At 41.1% G+C, this 27,183-nt stretch overlaps 1 protein-coding gene across 1 annotated transcript in view; it reads right to left on the bottom strand.

The window, feature by feature from the left end:
* The window catches only part of PDE10A (phosphodiesterase 10A), a 189,003-nt gene extending 162,101 nt beyond the window's left edge, over nt 1–26,902 (bottom strand). The window contains exon 1 of the mRNA XM_049800957.1: nt 26,005–26,902. Coding sequence (XP_049656914.1) covers nt 26,005–26,902 — 898 coding nt within the window. The remainder of the gene's footprint in view (nt 1–26,004) is intronic.
* Nucleotides 26,903–27,183: the final 281 nt, after the last annotated feature.

The following is a 27,183-nucleotide window of genomic DNA, read 5'->3' on the forward strand; positions in this document are numbered from 1 at the left end:
CCGTATCTATATTTTTAACACGCTTTCAATGTATGCAAACAGCAAAGACAGAACTATCATAAAAAGTACCAACAGAGTACCAATGTAAGTATCATTACACAAAAGAGCAATTAATAAAATCACCTTATCTCTGGTTAAAACATTGCTGCCAGCATCCTCTGTATGAGCTACACGGCACTCCTAAAATTCAAAAACGCCTAGCTAGTTAGCTTATATTGTGGGAGTCAAAGGCAGTCTTGGATAACTTAACTGAGACCAGTGTAGGTACAGCATTTATCACACAAGAGTTTGTACAGTTTACTTCCTAAAGCAACTACACATCAGAATCCTTGGATATCAAAAACAACTAATAAACAGCTATGTTGCCACAGCAGCATTGACAATGTTTGGCTTAAAAGAACAAAAGAAAACAACAACACCCACCCCCCACACACACGCACTCCCCAATGTTACAAGCACCAAACACTTAATATAAATATGTCAGCGTATGTGATACTTCCTGAATGCTCTACTGAATTACTCTAAGAAAAAGTGAGATAACACCAAACTCTAGTATGTTTCTGTCAGTGCAGTGCTTGCACTAGAGATGATTATAGTGTTAGTAATGAAATACATAAAATTGCAAGTCAGAATAGTGATTTGTTATCAGTCAATACAAACCTTGCAAATAACCATGACTATGGTTACATAAAACATCAGCATTAGGAGAACATGCTGCACCTGCTGAAGGTAAAACTGGTGATTTCCTAAGAACAGGAAAGAAAAACAGTATTTAGGAGTAGAATCAATTACAACACATGCATGATTTTTTTATTTTGTCTTATTTGGCATTCCAGCAAATGTAACAAAAAGGCTTCTCATCAAAACACAAATTATTAAATCACAGCAAGATAGCTAGCACCATCTTATTAACGTCTCCCCATGCCATGCAAAGAGGTAAGAATGGTCCCAGTGCATCACACCTGGAAGGAGCCATCAAGGGATTCACCCCAGCTCCCAGGAGTCGGGGAAAGCTTCGCTATAAACTTCAGCAAGAGTAAGGTACAGCTCGTGCCTACTACATTATTGGTTCTGTGCTTCACTGCTGAAACATGTACTTTCTTGGCAGCAAATATAAATTTCTGTTAGACTTATAATGTTACACTGATCAATGGCGTAAGATATGAAATCAGACTGGTCTTAACACAAACAGGAATGTAATAAAAATGGTATCAGCATAGCCCCCAGCAGAGGACGCGATGTTCAGTTTTACTTATTTTTGCAAATATGGATGTTCCTATGGCCTGCCAGTGACACTGTGCACTGCCAAATGGGAAGTCAAGTTTGAAGCTCAAAATTGGCCTTTTCCTTTTCTGCTTGGGAACATGAAAGCAGTAGCTCCTGGTATGTGATCCAGCTACACAACACCGCAAACACCACACATGCTCTCTTCCAACAGCTGCTTTAAGAACCAGGGAAGCTTTGGATGATTCTCATTTGGCTTACCTGGCCAGAAATGACAATAAAACAAAGATAATAGAATGAAAAGCGAACCTTATTTATACAGAAAAACAACAGTCTGAAGATTAACAGAAAAGATCTATTCAAAATTGAATTATACCACTGGAAACTGAGAATAAGCCCACTGGAATTATTCTGTACCTGAGAAGTAGCAGCTCAGAATTGGAATCACGCAGTTCATGAACATGTGTGTTCTTCAGAACTTTCTGATTAAGGCTATTTTATTTTTAACTAGGTTAGACAGTCAGAAAAGGGGGCTTAAGTTTGTCCATAAGCCATTACGAGGCTAGGAAAAAATGCACTTGCCTAGATACAGAAAAGCAAGGAAAAGAAGAAGAAAAAAACCAAACCAACATTCACAAATTTTGTGAAGAAAACTCATTATATGGTTTAAATTAGGACTCTTCTATCAGATTCAATATATACAAAAAGAACATGCAACAGAGGATTAGTAGTTCAGTCTACAAAATTAGGTATAAACCAGAAAGAACATTGAGTGGCAGACCATTATTTAAGCATGGGGAAGAATGTAACATTCCCCTCTCATCATTTTTGTTTTGAAAGTATATTGTATTTTTTTTTTTTTTTTCACTTCCCATTTCAGAGTCATGGCATTTCATAACCACACTTATTCGAACTTTCCATAACTACATCCGACACAGCGCATAATGCTGTTCTCGGTGAAATAAAAATTCTGATTTTCTTTGCAAGTAGGCTCAGTTCTGCAGGATCAAATTTATAACATTAATAAATCACCAAAACCCAAGATAGCATCTCAAACAGTGTAATATATAAGCCTTAGCTATGTTTTACAAACACATTAATCATGAACAGATTGAACAGGCCCATAGTAAAGTGATCCTTCATCCGCACCCACCCCATTTCCTTTCAATGGTTGATAAAATATTCTTAAAGCAATATTCTACACTATTTCCACGACGCTTTGCCAAAGCTCTTCAGCAGACCCTGGTCTTCGGAAGTAATTTTTCAGACGCTTAGGTGCAAGTGAAACATCAGTCAATGCATGACATACACCTTGGGTCGCCCCTTCTGCCACCACCACCACTGTAAAGGATTCCTGTGACACTGCTGAATTTTCAAAGCAAAGCGAGCTGCAATTCAGATCTGTGCCTCCATGAGCACCGCCTGCCCAGGAGTAGATTTCCAGACCAAAGCAGGTGATTACAAGGACCCAGCATTCACACTTTCAATGGTTTGGTGGGTTTTATTTCAAACTAGATCTAATCTGGTCCTATCCACCGAACCCACTCCATTAGGTAGAATGCTGTAGCCCATATCCCAGTTTTGTTTAGTCTGGAAGGAATCCCGTTAATGGACGGATGCTCTGTTGGACCACTTTCTGATGCAAACCAAGGACTAAGGAGAACAGTTAGGACAGTGACCTCAAGCACACTTCTGACCTGGACACACGAATGTGGACGTGCTCCCAGTCACACTTCACTTAATGTTAAACCTTGATGTCAGCCAAGGAAGAACAATTCAGCAGAGGCTTCAGCAATGGGCAATCTAGTACCCTGTCACCATAAAACAGGCAGAACTGAGCCTTTAGCAGGAGAAAATTGTCAATGCTTCTTCATAATCTGACCATATAAATCTGCCCCAAATCCCTGCCCTTCTCTCTGCTTGGTCCTGGGCTGAAACCGCTTCCTCCATGGCCCAATCCTTACCCTTTCTCACTCCTCCCACAGCCTGAAACGCTGTGCCTCAGCAACATCCCCGCTGACTTTGTTCCTTTTCTCCTTAAACTAGCTCTAAGCAGAGTAGACCTTGAGGCTGATCTCTCACGTAGGCTTCCTACCAATCCGCACAATCGTCTAACCCTCATTCTTTCAAACCAAAACTGAAGCTCCAGCAGACCTGCAGGCACAGCCCTGCAGTACAGCAATGATGCTGAAAGAACAGGTAAGGAAGAGGAAGAGTCAGCCTGTGGCAGCCTGGAAAGGAAAAAGATCTCAAGCTATCTGGATAATGAAAAACTTTGCGCAAGTTAGACAGTCAGGGAATGGTATTACACTTGAGCTGGGAGATGATCAGAAGGAAGACGTTCAAAAAGCGATCTTACAAAATACAAGGGGAGAGGGACTCCAGAGAGTGAAGCTGCCAGGGAGAGAATGAAAATGCATCTTGGAAAGTACTACACACAATGCAGAAACATAAGAAAAAGTGAGAAAATATATATAGGACAGATGCAGATAATTCATATGGCTACTTTTTTTCATTAGAAAAAAAATTTAAAATACTATTATACTGTTTTTAATAAAGTGCTTCTCACTAACATGTCACAAAACCTTCAATTTAAAGCTAAATGAACTTACTGCAGAGCTTGGGCTGGAGGTTGAACGCAGCCAAGCTACTCCTCAATAATGGTTAATACACCGTTTAATTGATCTACTTAATGCAAACTAATTATCAGTACAATGTATGAAGAAAAGCATAACATATACATTTTTAAGAAAAACATTGGAATGTAAAAATAGAATGTACATACACCTTATTTTCATTCGAACATACACCTTATTTTTATTCATGTATGTTTTCATATTCATTCTTGAAAAATGAAACTATTACTGTAAACTTCACCTCCAATAAACAGATTTGTGTAAAGAAGGAGGAAAGAAAAATATTTAATTTTATCTGGCTCAGTTGGTTTTTGTTAGCTGACCCTAACCTAACCCCAACTTTTTGCCTAGTGAAAAAGTGGTCCAATGTTTGCTATGGAACTATGAGCAGATATGAATTTTCTTTTCAATAGGTGATTAGGTGTTTCTGAAAGCAGGTGGTAGTAATAAACTATTTTGCAGCACTGACTTTTGCCTTCAGCGAAAACTGCACTGGTAAAAATATGAAAAGCTTAAACTAGCTCAATTTAATAAGAAATACAAGGAAAATGCAATAATAGTTTTCACAGCTGAAGATCTGTGCAAGGGTTCTAAGTCAGCTCTGTAAGCGGAAAGCCCTGTAAAATGCCCACGACACTGAAACACTCGCTTCTAAGTTTAAAAGGCAAAACAGAAACAAACCGTTTCTTTTTTGAATTAAAAAAAAAAAAATCACCACAAAACACAAATCAAAAGTCATTCTTGCTCAGAATAACATATAAAATCCTTAAAGAAGCAAAGCACTTTCCCCACAGCCTGGAAAAGGCTCAAGGTTAAAAATTTAGGCCAGAAATGGTGAGTTTGACCCACATCAATCTCCTGTTGATTGAAGAGCGTTGAGTTTACATAATCCCACACTTTTACAGGCAGACTATGGAAACTGCATTATTTCATGTCCTGCCCAGTAATGCAGTCAATCTGGGCACCGCTTCTTTATAACACTTAAACACCCTGGTCTCAAAGACAGGATGCATGCTGCTCTCTTCCCCTATATCCATTCCTTCCTCCCCCTCTTGAAACTTTCAATACTTTCAGTAGCCAAAGATATTTTTATAACCTTTTTTGACCTAACCTCCAAGACAACAAAAAATATTTAAGAGGATTTCCCTACTCTTCGGAAGACTCCTATCTACTGTCAAAAAAGAGAGATCATTCAGTTTCAAGCATCCATCACATCTAAGCAAGCTGCTGTACAGTATTTTATTTCTGTATAAGAAATTCAGCTGAAATTTTCAGTGATGCCTAAAGCAAATCAGCTGCTCTGCTCCCACCGCCTTTTAATAAATAAATAAATCTTGCCTACTTTCTCTTATATACCTTCTCCTTTCAAGTACAACAGGTAGGAGGAAAAAAAAATAAAGTTGCTCTGGGCTTTAATGTGCCAAAAAACGTCACCATCTTCAAGATTATCAGCACAACAACTCTAAGAGAACCTCCAGAGCAATGTAACAGTTTTAGGGAGGATTTTTGCTATTCAGTATACAGCATGATCTCCCCTAAATCAGAAGTAAACCAATGACCAAACCAGGGTGCCTGTGGGCTTGACAACCAAGTCCTACACACAGTCCCTTATCAGAAATCAAGGACTCTTTCTATCATCCCTATTCATCAGAAATCAAGGTCTCTTCTACTGCATCTGGAACAAAGGTACTAAACATAAAATATTGTAACCAGTTGAAACTATATTAGTAGATACAACATAAACCTACACCACCAGTTTACTCATCTCCCCTTGCCGCTTCCTGTCCTCAAGTCTGTCATTTGAGGAAACGCAGAGATAACAGCATTCCAACAATGGCTAGAAGAAGATCGTTTTGTGGTGTTTTAGGATCCATCTGAAAGAAAACTGTTTTACTGCTTCCCCACATGCATACTCTGCATTTCATAGTCTCCTTGAGTAAAAACAGGGAGGACCCCACATAGACCCCAAACTTTTTGAGTGACTGGAACATAACACCACAATTCTGCAGTCAATTCAAGATCTGTCCAGCTGTTCTTGGATCTCCTGCGTGATAACGATCAGCTTGATCCTCCAAATCATCAAGGACTACCATTAAAGGTCTTCATACAATGATAAACAAGCATACTACTGAGCCACAGATGGTCAAAGACTGAAATCATCTTTCTTGGATTTAACTTCATCTTAAATGTCTTCCTAGTCTTTAACCCAAAACTAAATAAAAAGGCAGTGAAAGCCTACAGGTCTAGTCTGCACCAGCATCAGCATTGGTCCTTCTCAAAGCAAAGGCTGGCGAACAACCAGGGTAAGGGTAAACACACACGTACTTAACATCTATAGCTGTAATTCTCCAACACGTTTTCAGGATACAAACCTGAGCCCGTGCCGTTTTGAAGTGCATTGAAGCAAACAGCCATCCATTATGTTAAGCTAGACCTCTGCTTATAAAACTTTCATTTTCCAAAATCCTGTAACATTCTATTCTTTCCTGAAAGACGACTGTTTTTACTCAGCCTGGCAAAAGATTTGTCCATATATGGACAACCCTGAAGACAACAAATGGCTCTTTTCCCAGTCTATTATCAAGCCAGGAAATTAGACTGCCTGAGGTACTCTGCCTTACTTACTCGGTTCAGAGCGGAGAGGAAACATTCATGAGTTCGTCAATCATCCATTTTCACACGAAGGTGAACAGATCCTTTTCCTTTACAGCTTTAGCAGCAATTGCCACCACCAATTATATAGAAGATTAAAGTCCTCATACAGCCACGTGAGAGAACAGAGTGTTAATGATGACAGTCAAAGTTACAGGGCAGACAGCTGTGTCCCCTAGGGCTTGGCAAAGGGAAGGAAAAAAAAATTTTATTTTTTTTTTTAAATAATAATTAAAAAAAAAAAAAAAAAAAAATCACACAACAATAAATTCAGCAACACTGAAAGAGTGCAAACAGGAAGAAAGCAAAATCCCTTGTCTGTTTTCAGTAAAGCCTCAGACATTTCCTTGCCATTGCTAATATTTAAATCCAGTTCTATATAAACCTAAAGTCTGAAGAACACTATTGGCATGAAACACTGCCCTCAGATACTCAGGTGACTGTAAAGCTCTTTTGCCTTTCCACACGTAACTTACAGCTGAACTCACTTTCTTTAGTAAGAAAAGATATATAAGAGGAATCTATACTCTGAATAGCTCTGAAAAATAGATTCAAGGTCTAAAGAGGTTAAGACTCCTTAAATGGCCAAGAAATACCTTCCTCCTTTCACACTCGAAATCCTGCAAAGAAACCCGTCTCTAAAGTCAGCTCACTGCCTAGAAACTTAGTGGCAGCCTAGTCTTTGCCTTTTTAAGCTGCAACAAAGGAAATTATTAAGGAAGCATTAAAACCTAAGTGTCCCATAAAAGGCATCTACCAGAAAACTAGCTGGTATTTGCAATAAAGAATGTGCCTTATTTACATGATAAAAAACCACCACAGTCCCTATATGCTGCTAACATACAGAGAAAAAGAACATATGACAAGAAATTCAACCAAAGGTTGATATTTCAGCTCCTCGGACTGGCAGAATTCCTTTCAGAAACTTAAGTAGGTGGAACTGTATCTCCTCAATGGAAAAATATGAACTGATGTGTCATAATCTATTTTTGTTTTGTTGGGATTTTTGAAATCTTCCTCTTCTGCCAGAAAATTCCTTATTGCCCCTTCCATTTCTTGATGTCCCAATTGTCTTTCTAGCTAAGTTTATTTTCTGATTGGCAAGGAAACTATGGAGTTCTATCTTGTTTATTTTATATGCTTTCTTGCTCTCTTCTGTTTTCCTCATATTAACGCATCAAGCAGCCCTTTATGCTGCCAGCATTAGTCAAGACAATAAAGAGCTGTAAGATGGCTACTTAAAGCAGTCACAGAATTGTAACTGCTAGGTATCCATTCCTGGTATTTCTCAAAAAGATTATGTGTATCTATGAAAATACCAATCTCATTCATTTGACAGCAGCTCTCCCTTGGTAAAGCTGCCAACATGGGGGCAGGTGTTTGGTCTTTCATAGAAAAGTCTCTTCTGAAATGGAGTTGTAATAGGATAAAAAACAAACCAAAAAAACCCTCTTCCTGAAGATACTGCAACTACCAAGAGGCTGCGGTAGGAATCAATTAACAAAACATACGAGAAGTTTTGGAAGGAGGAAAGGCCACTGAAAGCTCTTCACCCCTTCAGCAGATAGACCTCATAGGGGAGGCAAATCTGTAACCTCGTTCCACCAAGAATCCCATCTCTGTATTTTAGGAGGGTATATACAGATCAGTTTACATTGTTAAAAGTACTGTTACCAGCACTTGGTAGTACTCTATTTCCTTTCCTAGCTTCCACCAGCTGCCCACCTTCTACATGAATGATACATGGGAATTTGACAAAGGTACAATACATCAGTAAAGAAAAATATATTTACCATAAATCTAAATCTAAACCATGTATAACAAAATCAGCAGGGGAAGGGAGCAGATGACCAAGTGAAACTACAACAGCTCTAGCAGTTCACACGAACAGCAGCATTTAAAAGCAGTATTTCCCTCCCTCCTTTTGACTATTAAATCAGTGAGATGAAGGGTTACTTCATCTGCCCAGCACAGTAGTCCACTTCAAAATGCCACAGCACTGAAAAAACAATTGCTGTCTACAGGAAAGTCTCTGTAACTTTTAAAAGATTCAGGAACATTAAGCTGAATTCAGTCAAATGTAGCAAGTGCCCGAGTATTAACTACTGCTGTGAGCTGAGCTGGAAGGGTAAAGGGTCTTAAATATGCTGTAAACCAGGTATTAATTTCCTGAAATACAGCAGCTTCATTCTTTCCACTTTCAAGAGAGAAAAACTCAGTTAAATATAATGAACTAAAACGTATGTCAAAGATTCTGGTTTGGGCAGTTCCACTGTGCTTTCTTCAAAACCTGAAATGAAGTTAATTAAATGAATTATCCTTATCCAAACCATTATCTTAGAAGCTTTTTAGTGTCTGTTAGGGAGCTTTGATGGTCTGCTTCCACAAGTGTCCCAAAGAAAATAAAAAGAAAAAAAAAAAATGTTGACAGACTTTCAGCCCTGAACATTGCACAACCAGCTGAAGGGCAAGCAGGGAGTTGCCTGTGTGCAGCATCTGATCAGGAGAACTATCTCCATGCTCTAATATTCCAACTGCTATAGGATCAGCATTGCCCTTAACTCATTTTTAATACTTGCCACAAACTCTGGGGGAATAAAAAGTCTGTTTCAAGTCCAAAATGCAACTTCTGATTCAGAAATACAATTCTAGTGTATTTTATGACTGGTGCCCCTTTGTACTTTGTATTTAATGTTTTGTTTTCTTAAAAACTTCCATAAAAACATCACAATCCTTTCATAAGCAAAGCATGAGTCGCTATTCCCACCCAGCCCCCCCAAGCTGTAGGCCAGCAGGGAAAAAGGCCCTATTTTTTATCACAGGGGAGGTGGTGAAGGAAAGGTGTTTTCCATTTTCTGTTGGACATGCACATAAGGAGAGATCAGCAGCAGACCTGTGTAGAAGTTTCATTAGAAAAAACCATTACTGCTTGCAATTCCCTCCTTTCCCTTGATTCCCATTTTCTTTATAAACACAAAATGCAGTTCATGCCCTCAAGCTTGTGCCAATTTTGATTTTTACAGAAAGGCCATGTGAAAAACTTAGTGGCTCAGTAGGATTTAAATGACCAAAAAAAAACAAGTAAGAGGAAGACTGTCGCTTCAGATGAGACTGCTATGAAGTAGGAACTGAGCACACCAACATCTGAAAAAAAGAAAACTTTCACCAGTTTAACATACCTTAATCATTAGTTCACACCACCCAATAGTGTCCTTTCGAATTCATTTTCCTGAAATCTGAAGCTAAACCAGTCTTCATTTAATTCACAAATGCATTTGAGACACATCACCCCACTTAAAAGAAAAAAAGTCCATTTGAAAAAAAACTATGTACCATTCTCATCTGTGAATCCAACTCTTGTTTTATTGGGATTTGAGTTGCAAATACATCTTTGGCCTGGAAAAACGAACAGCCACAAAATGACCATAAACAAAAACAAATATCTTCAAGACATTGCAAAAAACACACTCTGTTTTATTTTACAAAAATCATTTTATCCTACTGTTTTTAAACTACTTGTAGATGTTTTCTTCAGCAAGATTTATGCAGAGTTAAGCATATAAAAACCCAACCATTGAGTCTTCTGTCCTACAGCATACAGCAAAAACAACTGTCTGTCTAGTTACCATTCTTTTCCTATCAAGGCTGCCACAAGGTTCAGCCAGTGTCTTGCAAACTTCCTTGAGATCACAGGCTATAAAACAGCACAAGGAATTACCCATAACACAAATAATTACCATTACTTTTAATAATACAGTGCCATCAGGGCACCATTATCACCAAGAACAAGGGGAACCTTTGCAAGTAGTCTTTTTGCTGCCATATCTGCACACATAAGTAACTGACAAAGTGCCTAAACAGAACATCACTAGAACAATATCACGCAGGTCTCTCTGAATTCTGAAAACACCTGTGCAATCAAAGTGTCTGTACACAGGAGGATCTTTTTTGCTTTAATTTTTTTTTTTTAACTGGCTGTATGCTTTCCCACCCCCTGTACTACCATTGCCTTAAATACAGCAAAAATGAGCTGAAGATACTAAGCACCAAACCTGTTCTCTACTTCACTGCTATGATCCCTACTGAAATTAAGGATAAACAAGAATAACTAAGGGAAGACTCTTTGTTTTGGAGTGTTCTTGAAGATTTTCTAGTCACAAATTTGTTACACATAATTATTCACTCTAGAAATTATCACTAGGGTAAATCTCTGCATGTTGTATTCTAACAGTTGTGACCAGATAAAAACATTTGGACACCCCAAGCATTTAGACCAACCACTTGTATAACTTGGAGCTCATGTTCTTCCATATATTGCCCTAACTTTCTTTTCTCAAGTTCACACAGAGGAAGCCATGTCAAAAAATTAGGAAGGACAGTCATCGTTTTCCAGAGGCCACAAAAATAATATTCAGAAGTAGCGACTGAACATTTCTGTTCTGAATCTTTGAAAAAAAACGCACAGCATTTCTGCAAGTGATGAAACGCAATGTGTTTCTACTTCAGATGAAATGAGTTTTTAGACAAAATAGTGAAAATAGCGTATAATACATCAAAGTGATCTGTCTTAAACACATACTGTTGCAGCAGACAGAAGCAAGATGATACTGTTTCAACTTAATGCATTTTAGTTTTCAACACAGACTGAGAGGAAACAATGCATCTTCATCAGAAAATACATTCCTGACAGCAGTAATACACAGTAGATAAATATTTAACCTATTTGAAGAATTTATCTATCAAGTCCATCCAGCTTTATGCATCTAGCCCCTCTTGGTGAATCAATTACGTTGATTCCCTGTTCTAAGCATAGGCTGCAGAGGAAGAGACTAGGGATTTTGTTGAAATCAGATTTGACTGTGCAATGTTTCAAAAAATTTTGTAAAAATACTCTTCATTAATAAAAAACTTCCAACACTGCTTTGAGAACTGACGTCAGGAAATCAGATTCATAAAGCATGAACAATCCATTACAACAAAAAGATCAAATGATAGGAGTAAATATCACGGCAACTGAAATCAATGACAAATCTTGCATTAAATGGAGCAGAGCTGCAATTTTGTTCTGTTTCCAGAAAACACAAATGCATTACATCAGTTGAGATGCACTTCCCATCATGAGGACTTGATTGCAGAGTCCCTTGGTAAATTACACTTGAGAAGGAATAAGCTACTGAAAACATCATTGACCTCTCCCCCAGAAGCTATGTATCTCTGCCTTGTGCATAAAACATTAAGAATTTTAGGAATCCAAAGAAATTAGAGCCATCATTAACAGAACCTCAATGCTACCGAGAGAACTAATAAAGATGCAACAACAAAAGCCCAACAAATCTTTAGAAGGTCAAAAGAAACAAGACATGCAATTGTCTTACTGGCTTTTCAGCTACAAAATTTGCCCCTACAAATATATTTTGACCTTACGACTAACTGCAATGAAATTTGACCAAACAATACATGTATCAGAGGAGTTCGTGAAAACCAGCAGCTAGGAAGACCGCAGAGACATGAACGAGTGGCTGCCAGAAGAGAACAGATGTTCTGCCCACCTCATGAGGTAGCAGAGGTTCCAGGCACCACAAAGGCTAGACAGAAAGAAATGGGTGGAGGAAGCAAATAAAAAAGAAAAAGCTGCAGGAAGATCCAGACTTCAGGTCTAATGTCCACTGAATTGCTTCGGGCTTAGAGGTTATTGGTCTTTGTCTAACTTAATTTGAATTGCTCTGTCACAGGTGCAGAGTTGAGCAGATTCCTAGTGTTTTAGCAGAAAAAAACATGCAAAAGTAGCTGAAAATATGAAGACATATAAAATAGGAGAGCAGCACTTTGGGTGGTACCCAAATTATGCATTGCTCCAAAAAAAGAAAGCATTACGGCAGTAAGATGACAGCATTTGTATTACAGTGTTTTACCAAAATAATTCATAAAGACATAGGGGTTTTTTTTTTTCAGAACAGCATTATTACCAAACAAGTGTGGGATGGAATAAAACTGCTAAAAACTAAACAAATAAATCCCAAGCCTGAATTCAAAAGGTTCACTGGTATGTGTATCAGCTGATCAGTCGATAAAACTGAAGGACTAAAACTTCACAAGCAGATTTTGACAGCCAAACAACATAAAAGACACCAGTAAGTAAAGGACCACACATAACCTCCAGCAGTACAAGATATGAAGTCACCGTTATCCATGCTTCTGCATGTAAATGACAGGTTGCATACTGAATAGCAACATAGGAAGGTATCAGTAACCATCACCTAGACTGAAGATACATTACTTTACAGTCACTGTATGATTTTAAACATACTTATCTATTTCTCCTTATTTTCACCCTTTACTGATACTCCTCCCACAAAACAATAGTTATTTTCAAGTTCCAAGACTCTGATGTAGTTTCACAAAGATTTCCCAACTGATGCAAAGATGCAGGTTTGAGTTATGAAAACATCTACAAAAACCATCCCATTACCGAACTGCAGTTGTCCCTCAGTATAGCTTAATACTTCACCCTTTAAGCAACAGCACTGACCGCAGCACAATCAGCCGTGGCCAGACTGTACCAGTAAATACATAGGAGGAGGAAACTGTGTTCTGAAATTCAGAGCAAATTCGTATTAAGAGATGAAGTGAAACAGCTGCAAATTCCAATGCCCAAGATCAATATATGAGGCAGAAAATGGTAAGTGCCCAGGAAACTATGAATTGCAAATACCATCTAGAAGCATCTGAAGGTTATCTTCTTTTCCGTCATCTCTTTCATCTTCCCTCCCTCCCCAGTCTTATTGATGCTGGTGAGGTAAACTTGTCTTTATTTTTCTTACCGTTTCTCAATTAATATAATGCTATTTGCTAAAACAGTAATTCTTTCCTCACTGCAAATGTATCTTAGAAAAGTGGCAGCAGCAGAAGTAGCTCTAATCAAAACTAATCATTACCTCACTTCATGGTTTTAATACAAGCACATTTAAACTAGTTTCACTGTTGGCCCTGAAGAGAACGATGCACCATTATGTTTTTCATTCAAAGCTCCTAGATCCCCAGTGTCTGGGAGCTGTTTACAGAAAAAGATAAACACAACAACAAATCAAGTCACAGGAAGCTATAACAACAGTCTCCTTCAATTATTAAAACAATGTTGTCTGGCAGAGGGATCCCCAGATTAGAAGCCAGGTCCTGAAGTCTCATTGTGGCTCTGCCATTTTTCTATTTTGTAGCCACCACTCAACTAATTTGAAATGGTTTCCCCAACTGCTTGGAAAGAAGACAGAGGTGTCCATGTTGTCTAAGTTTTAGACTATCACCTGGTTTAGAAAACTTCCAGGTTTGTTGTGAGAACTAGTCCGTGCTCACCCAGCACTTGTAGGGAGGTAGAGGAGGTGGGTATCATTATTTCAGTTATCTCCAGTCATTGACATACACAAAACTAGAGAATATTCTTGTACTTCTGTCCAATCCCCCTTGCATTGTTCAGTAATATGCAAGTGAAAAGAGTCCATTACTGCCCTATAGTAGAAAAAAATTATTTCATGCCTACAAAACTTCCATGCAACCACCACCAGCAGAAAAGCCCATAATACAACTAGCAATTCCACACTCTGTGGAAGGTCTTCACTATAGCTCTACAGAATTAGAAAGATTCAGATTTTGCTAAGATAAAAAAAAAGATGATACCGAGTAACCCTTCCTATCATCAATATCATGCACATTCTGGGCTGGGTAAAGTACTGGGCGAGTGAAGCGATAAAGTCCTGTGGGGAAGAGAAACAAACCCCAAAACAAAAAACACTGGGCATGCATCTAGAGACCTTCATAAAGCTGACTTCCAAGATGGCAAAATCTATGTTACATAAACCATGCTATTTCCCGATCTCTGAAGGGCATTTCCACCCTAAATAACAGATTTCAAACATGCACTTCTGACTTATTTTCAGAAGTTTATGAACCCTTTAAGGCATGCATCTTCTCCCTTTTTAATCCTGGTCTGTTTTAATTGAGAGCAGCTCTTCAATCTAGATCCCCATGGGGCCACATGAATGTGCCTGCACAAGGGAGGAGTACACATGTATAGGAAAGAGCAGCCTTCAGGAAGAAGAACTGGGCCATTTCTTTAAACAGGAGGGTTAGTTTATGTGCACTTCAAGTGACCATGAAACTACGGCATAACTGTACCAAGCACAGCCAAACTGATCTAAGATGAGCTGCTGATGAGAGAGGTTATCCTCTCATCAGCTCCCAGCCACATGCTGACGTGGCTTGTCTTCCCATCAGCACTGGTGATCCTCTCACTCCACAGTGAACTTATTTAGGAATTTAACCAGCAGAAAACTTACCCTACACCAGAGAGAGTCAACAGGCACCTACCAACTATCTCAGCTCCCTGAAACAGCTTGCTTTGGAGTCAGCCATGTTCCAGCATTAACAGACAGAAAGGGGAACGAAGCAAGTAGGTGTAACAGTTTATGTCCTCATTGCTCCTAACAGCCTCTTGCAACCTGCTTCTAGAGGTTACCAGCATATGAGCACACAACCCAACGTCACTTCTGCAGTTCTTCATCAATCACAGCAGTCTACAGCTCAATAGACTAGCAGACGATCACCTATGCATGTAGCACAGGTTAGGAAGCCAGACAGCGTGCTTGCGCCTGTCTCCTGCTACCTCTGCCGAGCTGGTAGTGACTTCGCACAGAGAAGCACAGGTTAGGTATCTCAGCTGCCACTAGTAGAGCTACCAGAGCTCATCTCTGAGAGGTCTAAAATCTACCAAAATTATAAGAGTTTAAGCCAATACAGAAGTCTTTAGACAGCCTTTCAAATCAGTTTGGCAACTCAGTTTTAAGTTCCAAAGTGAATTCAGCACAGGACATTTCTATATTTAAACAAAGCTTAAGTCTTACCAATTTATGCTCTAGCAAAAGAATTTCAATATTCCAATATTGCTCAATATAACTGTGTAACTGTTCTCAAGTTCTCTTTTCAATTTTTTATATATATATATATATATCTATCTACCAGATTTCAACTTCCTTACCATTCCTCTCTTCAGCTCCATACATACCAAAAGACTTGTTGTCAAACAAGGAAAACAAAAACCTACTTTTACAAGTGCTTGGGAAAAAGTGTTTCTTGGCACAGCAGAACGGCTAGTTGCTTTGATTCAAACACAAGTTGTTAAAACAAGATGTTGCAAAGTGCTAAGAAAGTAGTTCAACATATTTTAAAAAAAAAAAGGCACACACAGATGAACGAACAAAAACAAACAAAAAATTAGCCTTGCAGTCAAATCAGAATGTAACAACAGCAACATCATCAGTTAAACAAGAATCAAGGCTTGTCATGGACAGGTAAGAAGTCACCACTGTGGCTGGTTACTTTGCCTATGATGTTAGCTATACTCACAACATACCCATGGCTAGAGCCATCCAAGGCAACTCATGTTAAGAGACAGAGAAGGGGCATGCGCTCTACATGTAGCCAGATTTGTGCTTTAATAAACTGTTAGAAAAAACATGAACAAGGTAGATAAGTTATTAAATTACAAATAAAGCTTTTTTTTAAAAAAAAAAAGAAAGAAAAACACACAGGGTAGAACAGGACAACTTTCAGAGTGACCTGGTAAAATAATGGTAAAAGGAATTAGCCAGCTGGCATACACAAGTGATTGGCCAACTGCTATTTGACAATTGGTGAAGATAACATTAAGCTACAAAAAGTGAAGAAATAAATTAAAAGGTTATCTGTAAGTACATTTATAAAGTGCATGAGATTCACCAGGCACCATTTATGTTGTTACTAAAAAGAGGAGAAAAAAATTATAGTTAAGCAGAAAGAAAGCATTTGTTACATGAAAAAGAAAAATAACCTTCACACTTAAAAACTCCGTAATCTTACATTTCAGTGAAATGTTATACTTCAGTGGAAAGTTTTCTTCAAAATTTGATGATTTGCTGGGAGATATTTGCATATCAAGCCTTTCATCTACCCCAAAAGAAACCTCCCAGAGTTTATAAATAGCTTTCCCTATAAGGATGAACACTTTATTCTGCTGTAATCGCATTCCTTTCAGCAATAAAAATGTTAAACTTCTCTTACCATTCCAGTCTTCTCCTTTTTCTATTTCTGATTTCCACCCCTTCAATAGTATTGCCATAGATGGACAAGCCTCCATCATATTTCGTTAACATAAGATATGCGATATCACCACACACTCTTCATTCATCCTTGTCAACTGACAAAATTTGTGTCTTCTCATTCCCCCTAAGAACACTCATTTATGCATTTTAGCCACAACTTTTAAGAAGCCTTCCAAAGAAGCGAGTTGAGGAAACAAAGACAGACAAGCTAAACAACTGCACTGAGTCAGGCAGCAAGCCATGTCCTCCAGCAATGGTCCCTTATTCGCTGGGCACATCTTTCATTCAGGACTTTGTAGAACGTGTGGTTCATTCACTAGGAGAGAACTTGGTCTGCAGAAACAGGGTCTGCCCTAGTGCCACAACCAGTATAAAGATTCCTCTGCTCGTCCATACAGCTATGTCCCTATACAAGTAAATAAAACAGCCCAGAGCCTCTTCTCTAGCCACAAAGTAAAAGGGCATGACAAAGCTTGTGTCCGCAAAGCTAAACTTTTCTCCTTACACAAGGTCAGGAGAGACAAGTACCATTCCCACTGCCTTTTGGGAACAGTTCCCAACACACATACAGGCAGTTAGGCATCGGTCTAAACTGGACCAAGGAGCACACTAAAAATTAAGTAGAACTGACAGGGTAGAGCTTGAGCCCACATTCTCTCTGTGCTTAGTTCAAAAGTATAAGTGCCGCATATAGCTCCAACGAAAGTCCAAAAAAGGTCTGAAAGAAACGGGCAATCTACAAGCACATTCCTACCCACGAACAGCCTATGAAAGCTCCTGCAACATGCCAGATGATCCTGTTCTCTCTACCACTGCAAGAGCTAAGCCAGAAGCTGCAAGGGGAATGCACTGTTCTATAAACATCGGAGACTACAGGTCACCCATACTCTGACCTCTTGAAAGCACTTCTCAAAAGGACACCTCTAATCCCAAGACTCTCTTACATTCTTAATCATGAAGTGAAGGCCACAGCACTACATTTAAGACTCAAGATTCATGAAAAAGCAGCTTCTCAAAAGTAATTGTCTCAGGAGTCTTTACTGGTGAAAACTGAAGCCTGAAGAAGACGGGAACAGTGAGACACAGCCACGCTAAAGTGATTTGCTCACAAGCAGGAGACACAGGAGCCTGGCAAGATGAAACCTGAGCATACTGGCTAAGGCAGTGCCCGTTTTGAGAACAGATGAGTTCAGTTTCCTGTTACATCAAACAATAACTTTCATCAATCCTACGTCTGCTTAAAAAAAAAAAAGCAAGAAAAAAAATCTCTACTGACATCATACTTAGCGCTGGGCAGACAGTGGCAGATTAGGAAATACCATGAGTCACTGCAAATACAGAACACATAGCAAGAGTTTTCAAACCGCCATGCAAAATTTAGTCTTACCACACACACCAAAAAAAAAAAAAAAAAAAAAAGGACACTACAGCCGAAGTGAACTATATCAGAAGAAGAGTAACAGCAGCATAGCGCCTTCACACAACCACAGCAGTTGGGGAAAATAAGGACATTGTAAAAAGGACAGGGCAAGACACAGGCCCACTGCAGGAAGAAACAAAATCAACACAATTCAGCAATCAAGAAGGAAACATCAGCTAAAATAAGCTGACGGGTAGACAAGGAGGAAATAATATTAAGCCAAAAATACAGATACAACTGAAAGAAAGAGAAAGCCATGCAAGGAAAGCACAGCTGACAGAGCTATGTTCCAAGAAAGAATTCACTCTGGAGAAGTTGCCAGGGTATCTGTATATGCATGAAAGAAAACCAAAATATAAACACAAAAAAATAGTGTAAGTAAAAGAATGAGTTATCATAAACTTAACTGCTATGTGTTAGGAGAAAAAAAAAAAAAAAAAAATCAGTGAAATACTAAGACACGTTAAAAAAAAAGTTAAGAATAAGTCAAAGAGCGTTAGAAGACAGGGTAGTAGCGTCACCCAGTTTGGAACCAAATAAAATAAGACACTACAGAAGAAATACAATGGGGAAATAAAAATTAGGCAGTGAGGAAAACTACAAAATGAACAGGATGCACAAGTAGTCACCATAATTCACACTAAGCATCTTACTCTCTGAACCAGCAGAACACCCCAATGTTGCAGAAATGCTACTAAAATATCTAGGGCAAAGAAAGTGGCATCTTCCTTGTCAATTAGGAAATTTTTCCACAGGGTAAAGCAATGTAAACAGTGTTATTGAGGTGAACGTGACAATACTTGTCAGCAGCTAGAAATCTCTACCATTTTGGGTACGTATGGATCAGAAGGATTAGAGATGGGAGGTTTCTGTACAAAGTTGTTGGAACTTCGGATGCCAAAGTCTTCTTTCCTTTAGTAACTATTTGCGGCTTGACATTAGGGGATTTCTTTCTGATGCAAGTGGAAGGACAAGAGGAAGGAAGAATGTTGGAATTATTAACAGCTGAATAAACTTTGTTAAGAGAAGTACAGCTCAGCTGCATGGGGGTTTGTTGATAATGCAGAAACAAGGAATCAGATCAGTAAGTGCTAACGAAAGCATTAAATCTTCACAGTTTCCAGACAGAAGGTGGATTAACTGATCTCAGATCCTGACAATCTCTTCTTTGGGTCCTAACATCAAAGATGGTGAGACTACTATTGCTGCTTCTACGTTGATGTCTTTTATTATTATTTTAATTAGAAACCTCTAAAACGAGTATGAGCTCTCTAAAGGCAGTGAGTAACAGCCAAAAGCCTTCTCTTTTGGTATCCTTTAGCCAGAACTACTTTGGAAAGCCTTCAAGTGATACAGAGACCCCACTTCTAGTTCTACTGAGCCATAAGATTTGGCATCACTTAATGATGTAACATTTTATGGTTAAAAATCTCACTCACCTAGACTAAAACTTGCTATCAATGTATTTTTCAAAAGACTAAGAAACTTGGAAACACAGTATTTTTTCTTCTTAAAGCCACCTGGAAGGAGCTGGGAATTAAGAAACTTCCTGTGGTGATAAATCACTGGGAAGAAGATATAGAAAAAGAACTCTGAAATAAAGGAGCTCCTTGTAAATATGTAAATTATACACTTTTTGGAACTAATTCATACTCTTGCCAAGTTGTTTTTTTTTTTTTCCTAAGAACATAATTAGCATACTTCTAAGTTGAAATAAAGCAATTCTCAGAGTGCACTAACAGTAAAGATGAATTCATCAATTTACCATAAAAAATTTAGAACTTGTTAGCCAGATTGTCCTCCTCCCCTGCAAAAACAGACACATCATGAGCATTGTGGAATTTTCACTTGTTAATGAAGTCACGATTGCAAGTCTGTTACCTGCCTTTCGAACTGTCTCATTTGAGTGTGCAACACATCAATACGTTGTCTGGCACAGCAGAAGCCAAAGTCTTCTACAAACATCAGCCAGGCTTGCTCCTCCCACACTAATTATGACAGCTTGACAAGAAGTGATGATGAAATCAACACAAATATGCTGCTTTCTCACAAGCTTTTAAAAAGGGGACAAGGCGGGGTAAGGGAAGCCCACCTCCCAGGATGAAAATCCTGTTTCCTCACCTTGAAACAAATTAGAAAGAAAAAATAGCATCATTTAATAGAAGAGGTCAAAGGTGAGGCTTGGTTCAACACAGTTACCACGTTCAACCACATCAACTTGTCACATCCCACCAGGTAAGGGAGGCCGAGCTATGGGAGCCTTCAGATGGCAAAGGAACAAAGCGCTGCAAGGAGCTGTCAATCAGTAGGTGGCACTCTTCAAACTCGGACAGGGCGAAGCCAAGTACCAGCACAAGTGAGGACACGTCACATAGCAAAGTCTGGATCTTGAGCAGAAATAGCAACAAGAAATATTGAACAATTTTAACCATAACTGACACCCACAGGGAATGCAACGGCTTCATTTCAATAACATATACAGCAACCCTTGTACATAATCTCTGAAGTTTCTAAGAATTATAATTTTTGAGTGCTATAAATATTTTGGATGAACACTACTGTATACTAGTGTACTAAAATGAGTATCTTAAGAAATTATCCATTACATCCACAGAATACTTTGAGTGCAGCCTTGTAGCTAATTATGTTGATGGACACCAAACTCGTGACTGATAATTTTTTTTTTTAACATAACAAAACACAGCATAATTATTTAGGTTTTGCCACAGCTATTCTTCAAAGCTAGGAAGTAAATTTGTTACAATAAATGGAATAAATTTGGAACGATATATTAATTGTTATTTCTGTGATATTTAGTGGTGAAGATGTCGCCCACACACCAAAAGATTCAATTGGTTTTAGGGTTCAAATCAATACAAGATATAACAAAAATGAAAACATTGCTCCATAAAACAGGTGTCAAATTTTCCATTCCTGCAAATATTGTTTCTTCATTTAACAATTATAGACTTTTTTTGTATTTTAAATACAGATTGAAATCAATACACGTTACTGCTAATTTGATAAAACAGCAAAGGAAGAGCAGATTTAGTAACAAAGTTTGAGTACAGGTACTTGTAATTGAAACAGCCAGCAGAGGGAGTATAAAAACAAAATTAAAAAAAACAGACATCCCTTTTTCTTTTTATATTTTTTTTTACTTATGATCTTAGCTTTCTTTTAAAATATGATAATAATGCCCAAAGTGCAAAAACTAGAATATCGTAAAAAGCATTGAATTTTAAAGTATTAAACATAATGACTTGAAACTAAAATACTTTTTAAAGTAGTATTAAAAAAATTAGCTCACATTAGCCTCAAATTGAAATACAATTTTAATCACAGACAAGGTTAACATTGACCAACAAGCTGTATAAGCCATTTCCAAATTATAAATACACACCCAAATTATAAATACACACACACACAGAGAGACTCTCATTCTTATTTTCCGAATCTAAAACTAAGTTCACGATTTGAGAATATCGAGAGAATGTTAGGTATAATCTATTTGTATTAGAACACAGCACAAAATCTTAAAACTGAACAAAAGGTACTGTTGTACAGATCTGTACTTAAAAGCAAGTAAGCCAAGTATGTGCCCTGGATCATTAGTGGAAATGTGCGTTTGTTTACGTGACACTTTCAAAATCAAGTCACTAAGTCAAGTCACGCATATGCTGAAATAAAAACTTATCTTTACACTTCCAGGTTTTCACCATGTCCAGCTGATGAGTACGGCTTAAACACAAGCAAAAGGAAGGACACAAACGGGTGACTGGAGCCACCGGCCTTGTGTTAGCATCTTAAATGAGCTGCCATCCTCCTCGCGCAAGTGACAGAAAGAAGCCATCTCCCAAATCACTGACACTATCCCACTGTGCATAATCACACCTTCCACAGCCCGTTTTACACAAGGAGCAAGCTTACTGAGTTAACAGCATTACCTCCTTTCTCAACGCATATGAGCGCTAGGTACCCCCAAGCCATCAGGCAAACACTGGCAGCAGAGCTGAGGAGTCAAAGGGACAGAGGATTAGTTATTTCAAATGTAAACTGCATGCTTTATAGACAACCTTTTTTAAAAATACCTGACTTGGACAAAAAAGCCCTCCTTTGCTGTTAACTGCTTGTGCCCACATGGTTTCCATTCCCTTTCCGTGCTATTCCTTGCTGTCTGCCCTATGTATTGCTCCGTTATCCCTCTAAATAGAATGCCAGTGCTTCAGACCAGGATACATGATGTTCCTATACATTAATGCAAAATATGGTATTATGAAACACCAGTCCTGACAGGAGCCGCTGAATGACATCACTTATTATCATAACTATACACCACTTTAGTGACAATTTTGCTTTCAATTAATGAGGAGCCAGAATCCCTGGGGTGAAAACCAGAGACAATTCTGTCTTCTACATCAGCATATAAATTTTAAGATTGATTTAATTGTAAAACCAAACCCCGTCCACCTTTACACATGGGATTCATTGTTGAAGATCAGCATTTGGCTTACAAAACCTTGATTGCGAGTAATGAATACACAGACCAGAAAAAAAAAGAAAAAAAAAAAAAGAGTCAAGCCAAGATTAACTTTCCCATTAGTGCAGGTAACAGGAATACTTTTCATTTTATTTAAACCTTAATTGCTATTTTCTTCCACAACTACAGATCTTACTACATCTACTCTTCCTTAGAGTACTACTCAGTTGGAAAGTCTTAGCATCTGGCACATGAAAGTGCAGGATAAACTTCCTGCATCACAAAAAAAAAAAAAAAGTGCTAGATAAAAGGTAACTCTGTATAAAATATCAATATAATATCCTGACAAGCAGAAAGCCCCCATACTGTGAAATACTCATACCTGTGAGTAGACTCATGGGACACAGATGAAATATGCTACACATGTGCAGCTTGAGAGACCTTGAATGTAGAAGGAACATGGGATGCTCCCCTGAAGACAAGACATTTCACAGAAACCTGGAATACCTGGCAGCTTGCAGTACCCTAAATATAGCAGAACTCCACTGGAGAATTGATCCAGGATGTTAAGCTACTAAGTTCCTCAAAACACTATGTTATGCACCAAGTTACAGATTTTAAACAGTTAAGAAAAACAACACGCACCACACCAAGTTCATAGAAGCTTCTGCAGGGAATTTAAAAACAAAAATAGCTAGATATGGCACAGAGTTTTGCGGAACCTAAAGTTTTAAGAATATCAGGAACCTTCTAACAAAATCCTGACTGGAGAGCATGCAAGACGAAAGACCTCGAAAGAGAAAGAAGAATAAATCTCTAGCGATTTCACTGCTTTCCAGTCTTGAGGATTCTGTTAAGTCACTTTTAAATCTACCTTCCTAAAGAGCTCATCTCAGTTCTCTTCCCTCCGGAACTCCTGTTTCCCTGTAAAAGTATTTAGACTTTTCTGTCTTTAAAGTCAGTGTATACATGCATACACGTATGATTTAGAACCTAAAACGCAATTCAGGAAACAAAACCTGCGAGATACAGCACATAATCTTCATTGTTCTGCATTATCTCGTCTGCTTCAAAACAGTAATAGCCTTCCAGCTGCACCCTAACCAGGACTGTGCGCAGTACTCCAAACAGTTGAACAAGTGCTTTTTGCAGTAGCTGCACTAGAACGGAATAGTTTCTTGTTTGACTTCCCTCCACTCCTTTTTTCAGCCTGGTTTCCTAAGGAAATCAGACTTATGCAATCACTGGGGGAGGGAGGGAAGCGTACGCATATGTATATATGCACGCACGTGGATGTCCGTCCGTCTGACCTCACTAATACCTTTTGAGCCCATTGGCCAGTTTCAATCACGTTCAAAAGAGGAGCAGAGATATCAGACATTTAGGTTCTTGAAAGTTTCATGAGAGCAGGCTGCAGAGCACAGAGAAGTGTCTCCACAGAGAGAAAGGCTGCATGTCTTCTTAGACGTCAGTAAACTCACAGGGGAAAGAACCATTCCGCTCCTTTCCTGCCTGCAGGAAAATCTTCAGTCAGAGGTCACAATCAGTCAAAGACTACGAGGTTTCTTGTGTTCAAATGTTCATAAAATAACTTAAGTTTAATTCACCGCTGCTTTTAAAATGGTGTTTTGAACAGAGCTGTTTTCTGTGTCATCATTTTCTTGGTCTAGTATAGGAGAGAATTGCCCTACATGACACACATTCCCTGACTCGGTCCCTTGCTCCCAAGACCACTTATTTTAAAACATTAGTTGTACCATATGCACGACAGCATTCTACCCCTCTCAAACGCAGAGAAAACAAAAACTGGAAGAGCTTAGTATTCCCTCCAGGCTGCAAAACTAAACAAGCATGTGGCTCTCTAACATAATTAACTATTGAATAAAGTTTCAAAAAGACAATGCAGCAAATACATACTCATTATTCACCTCTACCATAGAGCAGAACCAAGTATTACCACACTTGCAGGCTATCGTGCTAAAGACAGCTGTAAGGCAATAAGACAAATAATGAGGTTTCAGCTGACATCTCTATAGTGCTTCTCGCATTCCCCCAAAATACATACACGTGTGAACGATGTACTATTCACCTGTACCCAAAAAGCCACCTAACAGAAGTATGCTAGCGGATTAAAATGCAAATTCAGGAACACTTTAAGGCATAAATCTATGATTTAAGAAGTTGTCACAAAAAGAAGAAAAAAAAACCCAAACAAAAGAACAAATAACCCCAGCCGACTGAAGCCACCCTAAGCACCAAAACACTAGGCGAGCGGGAAAAAAAAAAAAGTTTCTGATAAAAAAAAAAAAGGATGTATTTCAGCTCACACACGCTCCGCTTGGAAATTCCTTAATCCCGCGACCAAGCTGAACCCCAGCACGTTCCCGGCGGGGCGCCAGAGCCGAGGGACGGCAGCCGGCCGGGCACGGGCAGCCCGACCCCGGCGGCTTTCAGCCCCGAGCCCCGGCCGCTCCGGGGACAACGCAGCCCCCCGAGGGGGGTGGGACGGACACCCCCCGCCCCACCCGGCGGGGCGCGATGTATCGGTGAAACGCCTCGGAGAGGGGAGGGCGGCAGCGGCAGCGTCGGGGCGAGACTCCCCGCGAACGGCGAGTTTCTGCCGTGAGACCCCCACCCACCCCCTTCTCTCGACCCGGGGCCAGCCAGCGGCCCCCCGCTACCGCCGGGCGGGGAGGGCACCCGCCGAGCCCCGCACCCAGAGGCCGGGGGGCTGGTGTCGGCCCACTCCCGCCTCCCCCCCCCCCCCCACGGGGCGAAGGCGGCCCCGCGCCCTGGGCCCGCGTTCGGGCTCGGTGGGAGCCGGCGGCGGAGCCCCTCCGCGTCCCCGTCCCCCGCCCCGTTCCGGCCGCCAGCCCCCCGCAGCAAGGAGCGCATGTTTCCTCGCCGGCTTCTCGCCCGCCTCGCAACGAGCCACGGCCAGGGGAAGGAGAAACACGGACCCCGCACGGCCGCGGCAGATCTGACGGGGGATGCCGAAAGAAGCGATACGTTTCACCCATCCTCCGCCGCCGCTTTTCTGTCGGCCGCCGACACCGTAACGCTTCCTCACCGCTACTTCAAGTAAGTAGGGGGGAAAGTCTCCATCCCCCCTACGTACCGTTCCCGTGCAAATTGAGCATGCACCAAGTCAGAAGGCTGACGCGGGTATAGGCAGAGTTGTCCGAGCCCGAAACGATGCCGAAATCCCCGAGGCGCTAACAGCCAGCTCCCACAAAGAGCACTCGGCCACGTTGAGCATCCCCTTTGTCCGTGCATCCTCGGTACACGCCCGGCCGCTCCTCCATGCGTCCACGCGCGCCCCACGTACGCGGCCCCTTTGTGTCTTCGCCTCCCACCCCCCGCACAAAGAAATGCCCTTTCCTCAAGGCATGCAACCCGGCCTCGGACACAGCCCCCGAGACACGCGCGACCCGCCGCCGGGCGCAGCGCTCCGGTACCTACTTGTGTTCAAGAAACAGTCCGTAAACCTCCTAAAGCAGCTTGCAGAATTAGATCCATCTTCCATGTCTGGCCCTAGGAGCAGGGGAGACGAGAAGGAGAAGAAGGCGCCTCTCTGCCGCTGCTGCTGCTGCTGCTGCTGCTGCCGCCTAGGAGTCCCGCTCCCGCCGGGGCCGTCGCCTCCTCGGATCCCGTCGCCGCGGGCGGCTGCTGCTGCTGCTGCTGCAGCACCGAGGGAATTGCTGGACCACGGGCGAGAGGCGGCTGGGGAGAGGAGCCGGGAGTGGTGCTGCCGGGGGCCGCCGGCTGCGGAACGGAGCAGCAAGCCCTGGATGGAGGAAGAACAGAAGAGTCTCCTCCTGCCGCTGCCGCCTGGATGGGCGATCAAGTGAGCTGCTGCTGCTGCTGCCGCTGCTCCGCCAACATCTCTTCCTCCTCCTCCTCCTCCTCCTCCTCCTCCTGCCGCTCTCGCTGCCTCTCCTCCTCCTTCCCTCCCTTGGAGACTCGTGAGGTTAAAGGAAGACGAGGAGGGGAAACGAGGAGGCGGCGGCAAGAAGTAAAAAGAAGATGGAGAAGCGGAGGAAAAGGAGGGGACTGGAGCGAGGAAAGGAGCCGCTGCCGCTCTGGGGACGATGCTGGCGGAGGCGGCGGAGGAGGCTGTCCCTGCAGCGCGGCTCCTGCTGCTGCCGGTGGCGGCTGTTAGGAGGAGAGAGAGGGAGCTGCAGGCAGCCGAGCCGCCTCCAGGAGCGGGGGGAGGAGGAGGAGACCCGCCGCTGCCTCCACCTCCGCCGCTCTGGCCATGGGAGTGGAGCGGGAGGCTGCCGGAGCCGGGCTTTTCCCCCGGTGCTGCAGCCAGGGGGGCCGAGGGGCGGGATAAGATCGGCTCCTCCGGGTTGGACATGCTTCCGCTCTTCCCTCCCTTTCGCGGCAGTTTAAGGCAGGACGTCTCGGAGAGACACCGCAGGGAAGCGAAAGGGGAAGCCGAAAACGGACGGACCCAGGCCGGGGACAGCCGCCGCGGGGTCCCGCGTTCCCTCCGGCAGCCCCCCCCGGGCAGCGTTTCCTCCGCTCCCCGCCCTCGCCGAGTCCTCACATTTCCGTTCCCCCTTTAGGCCGGCGGGGACGGGGCGCTGCCGGCGCCGAGCGGCTCCGAGCCCCTTTTAAAGTCCGCTTTTCCTCATG

The sequence above is a fragment of the Accipiter gentilis genome, chromosome 5 (assembly GCF_929443795.1).
Source record: "Accipiter gentilis chromosome 5, bAccGen1.1, whole genome shotgun sequence".
Classification (NCBI taxonomy): Eukaryota; Metazoa; Chordata; class Aves; order Accipitriformes; family Accipitridae; genus Astur; species Astur gentilis.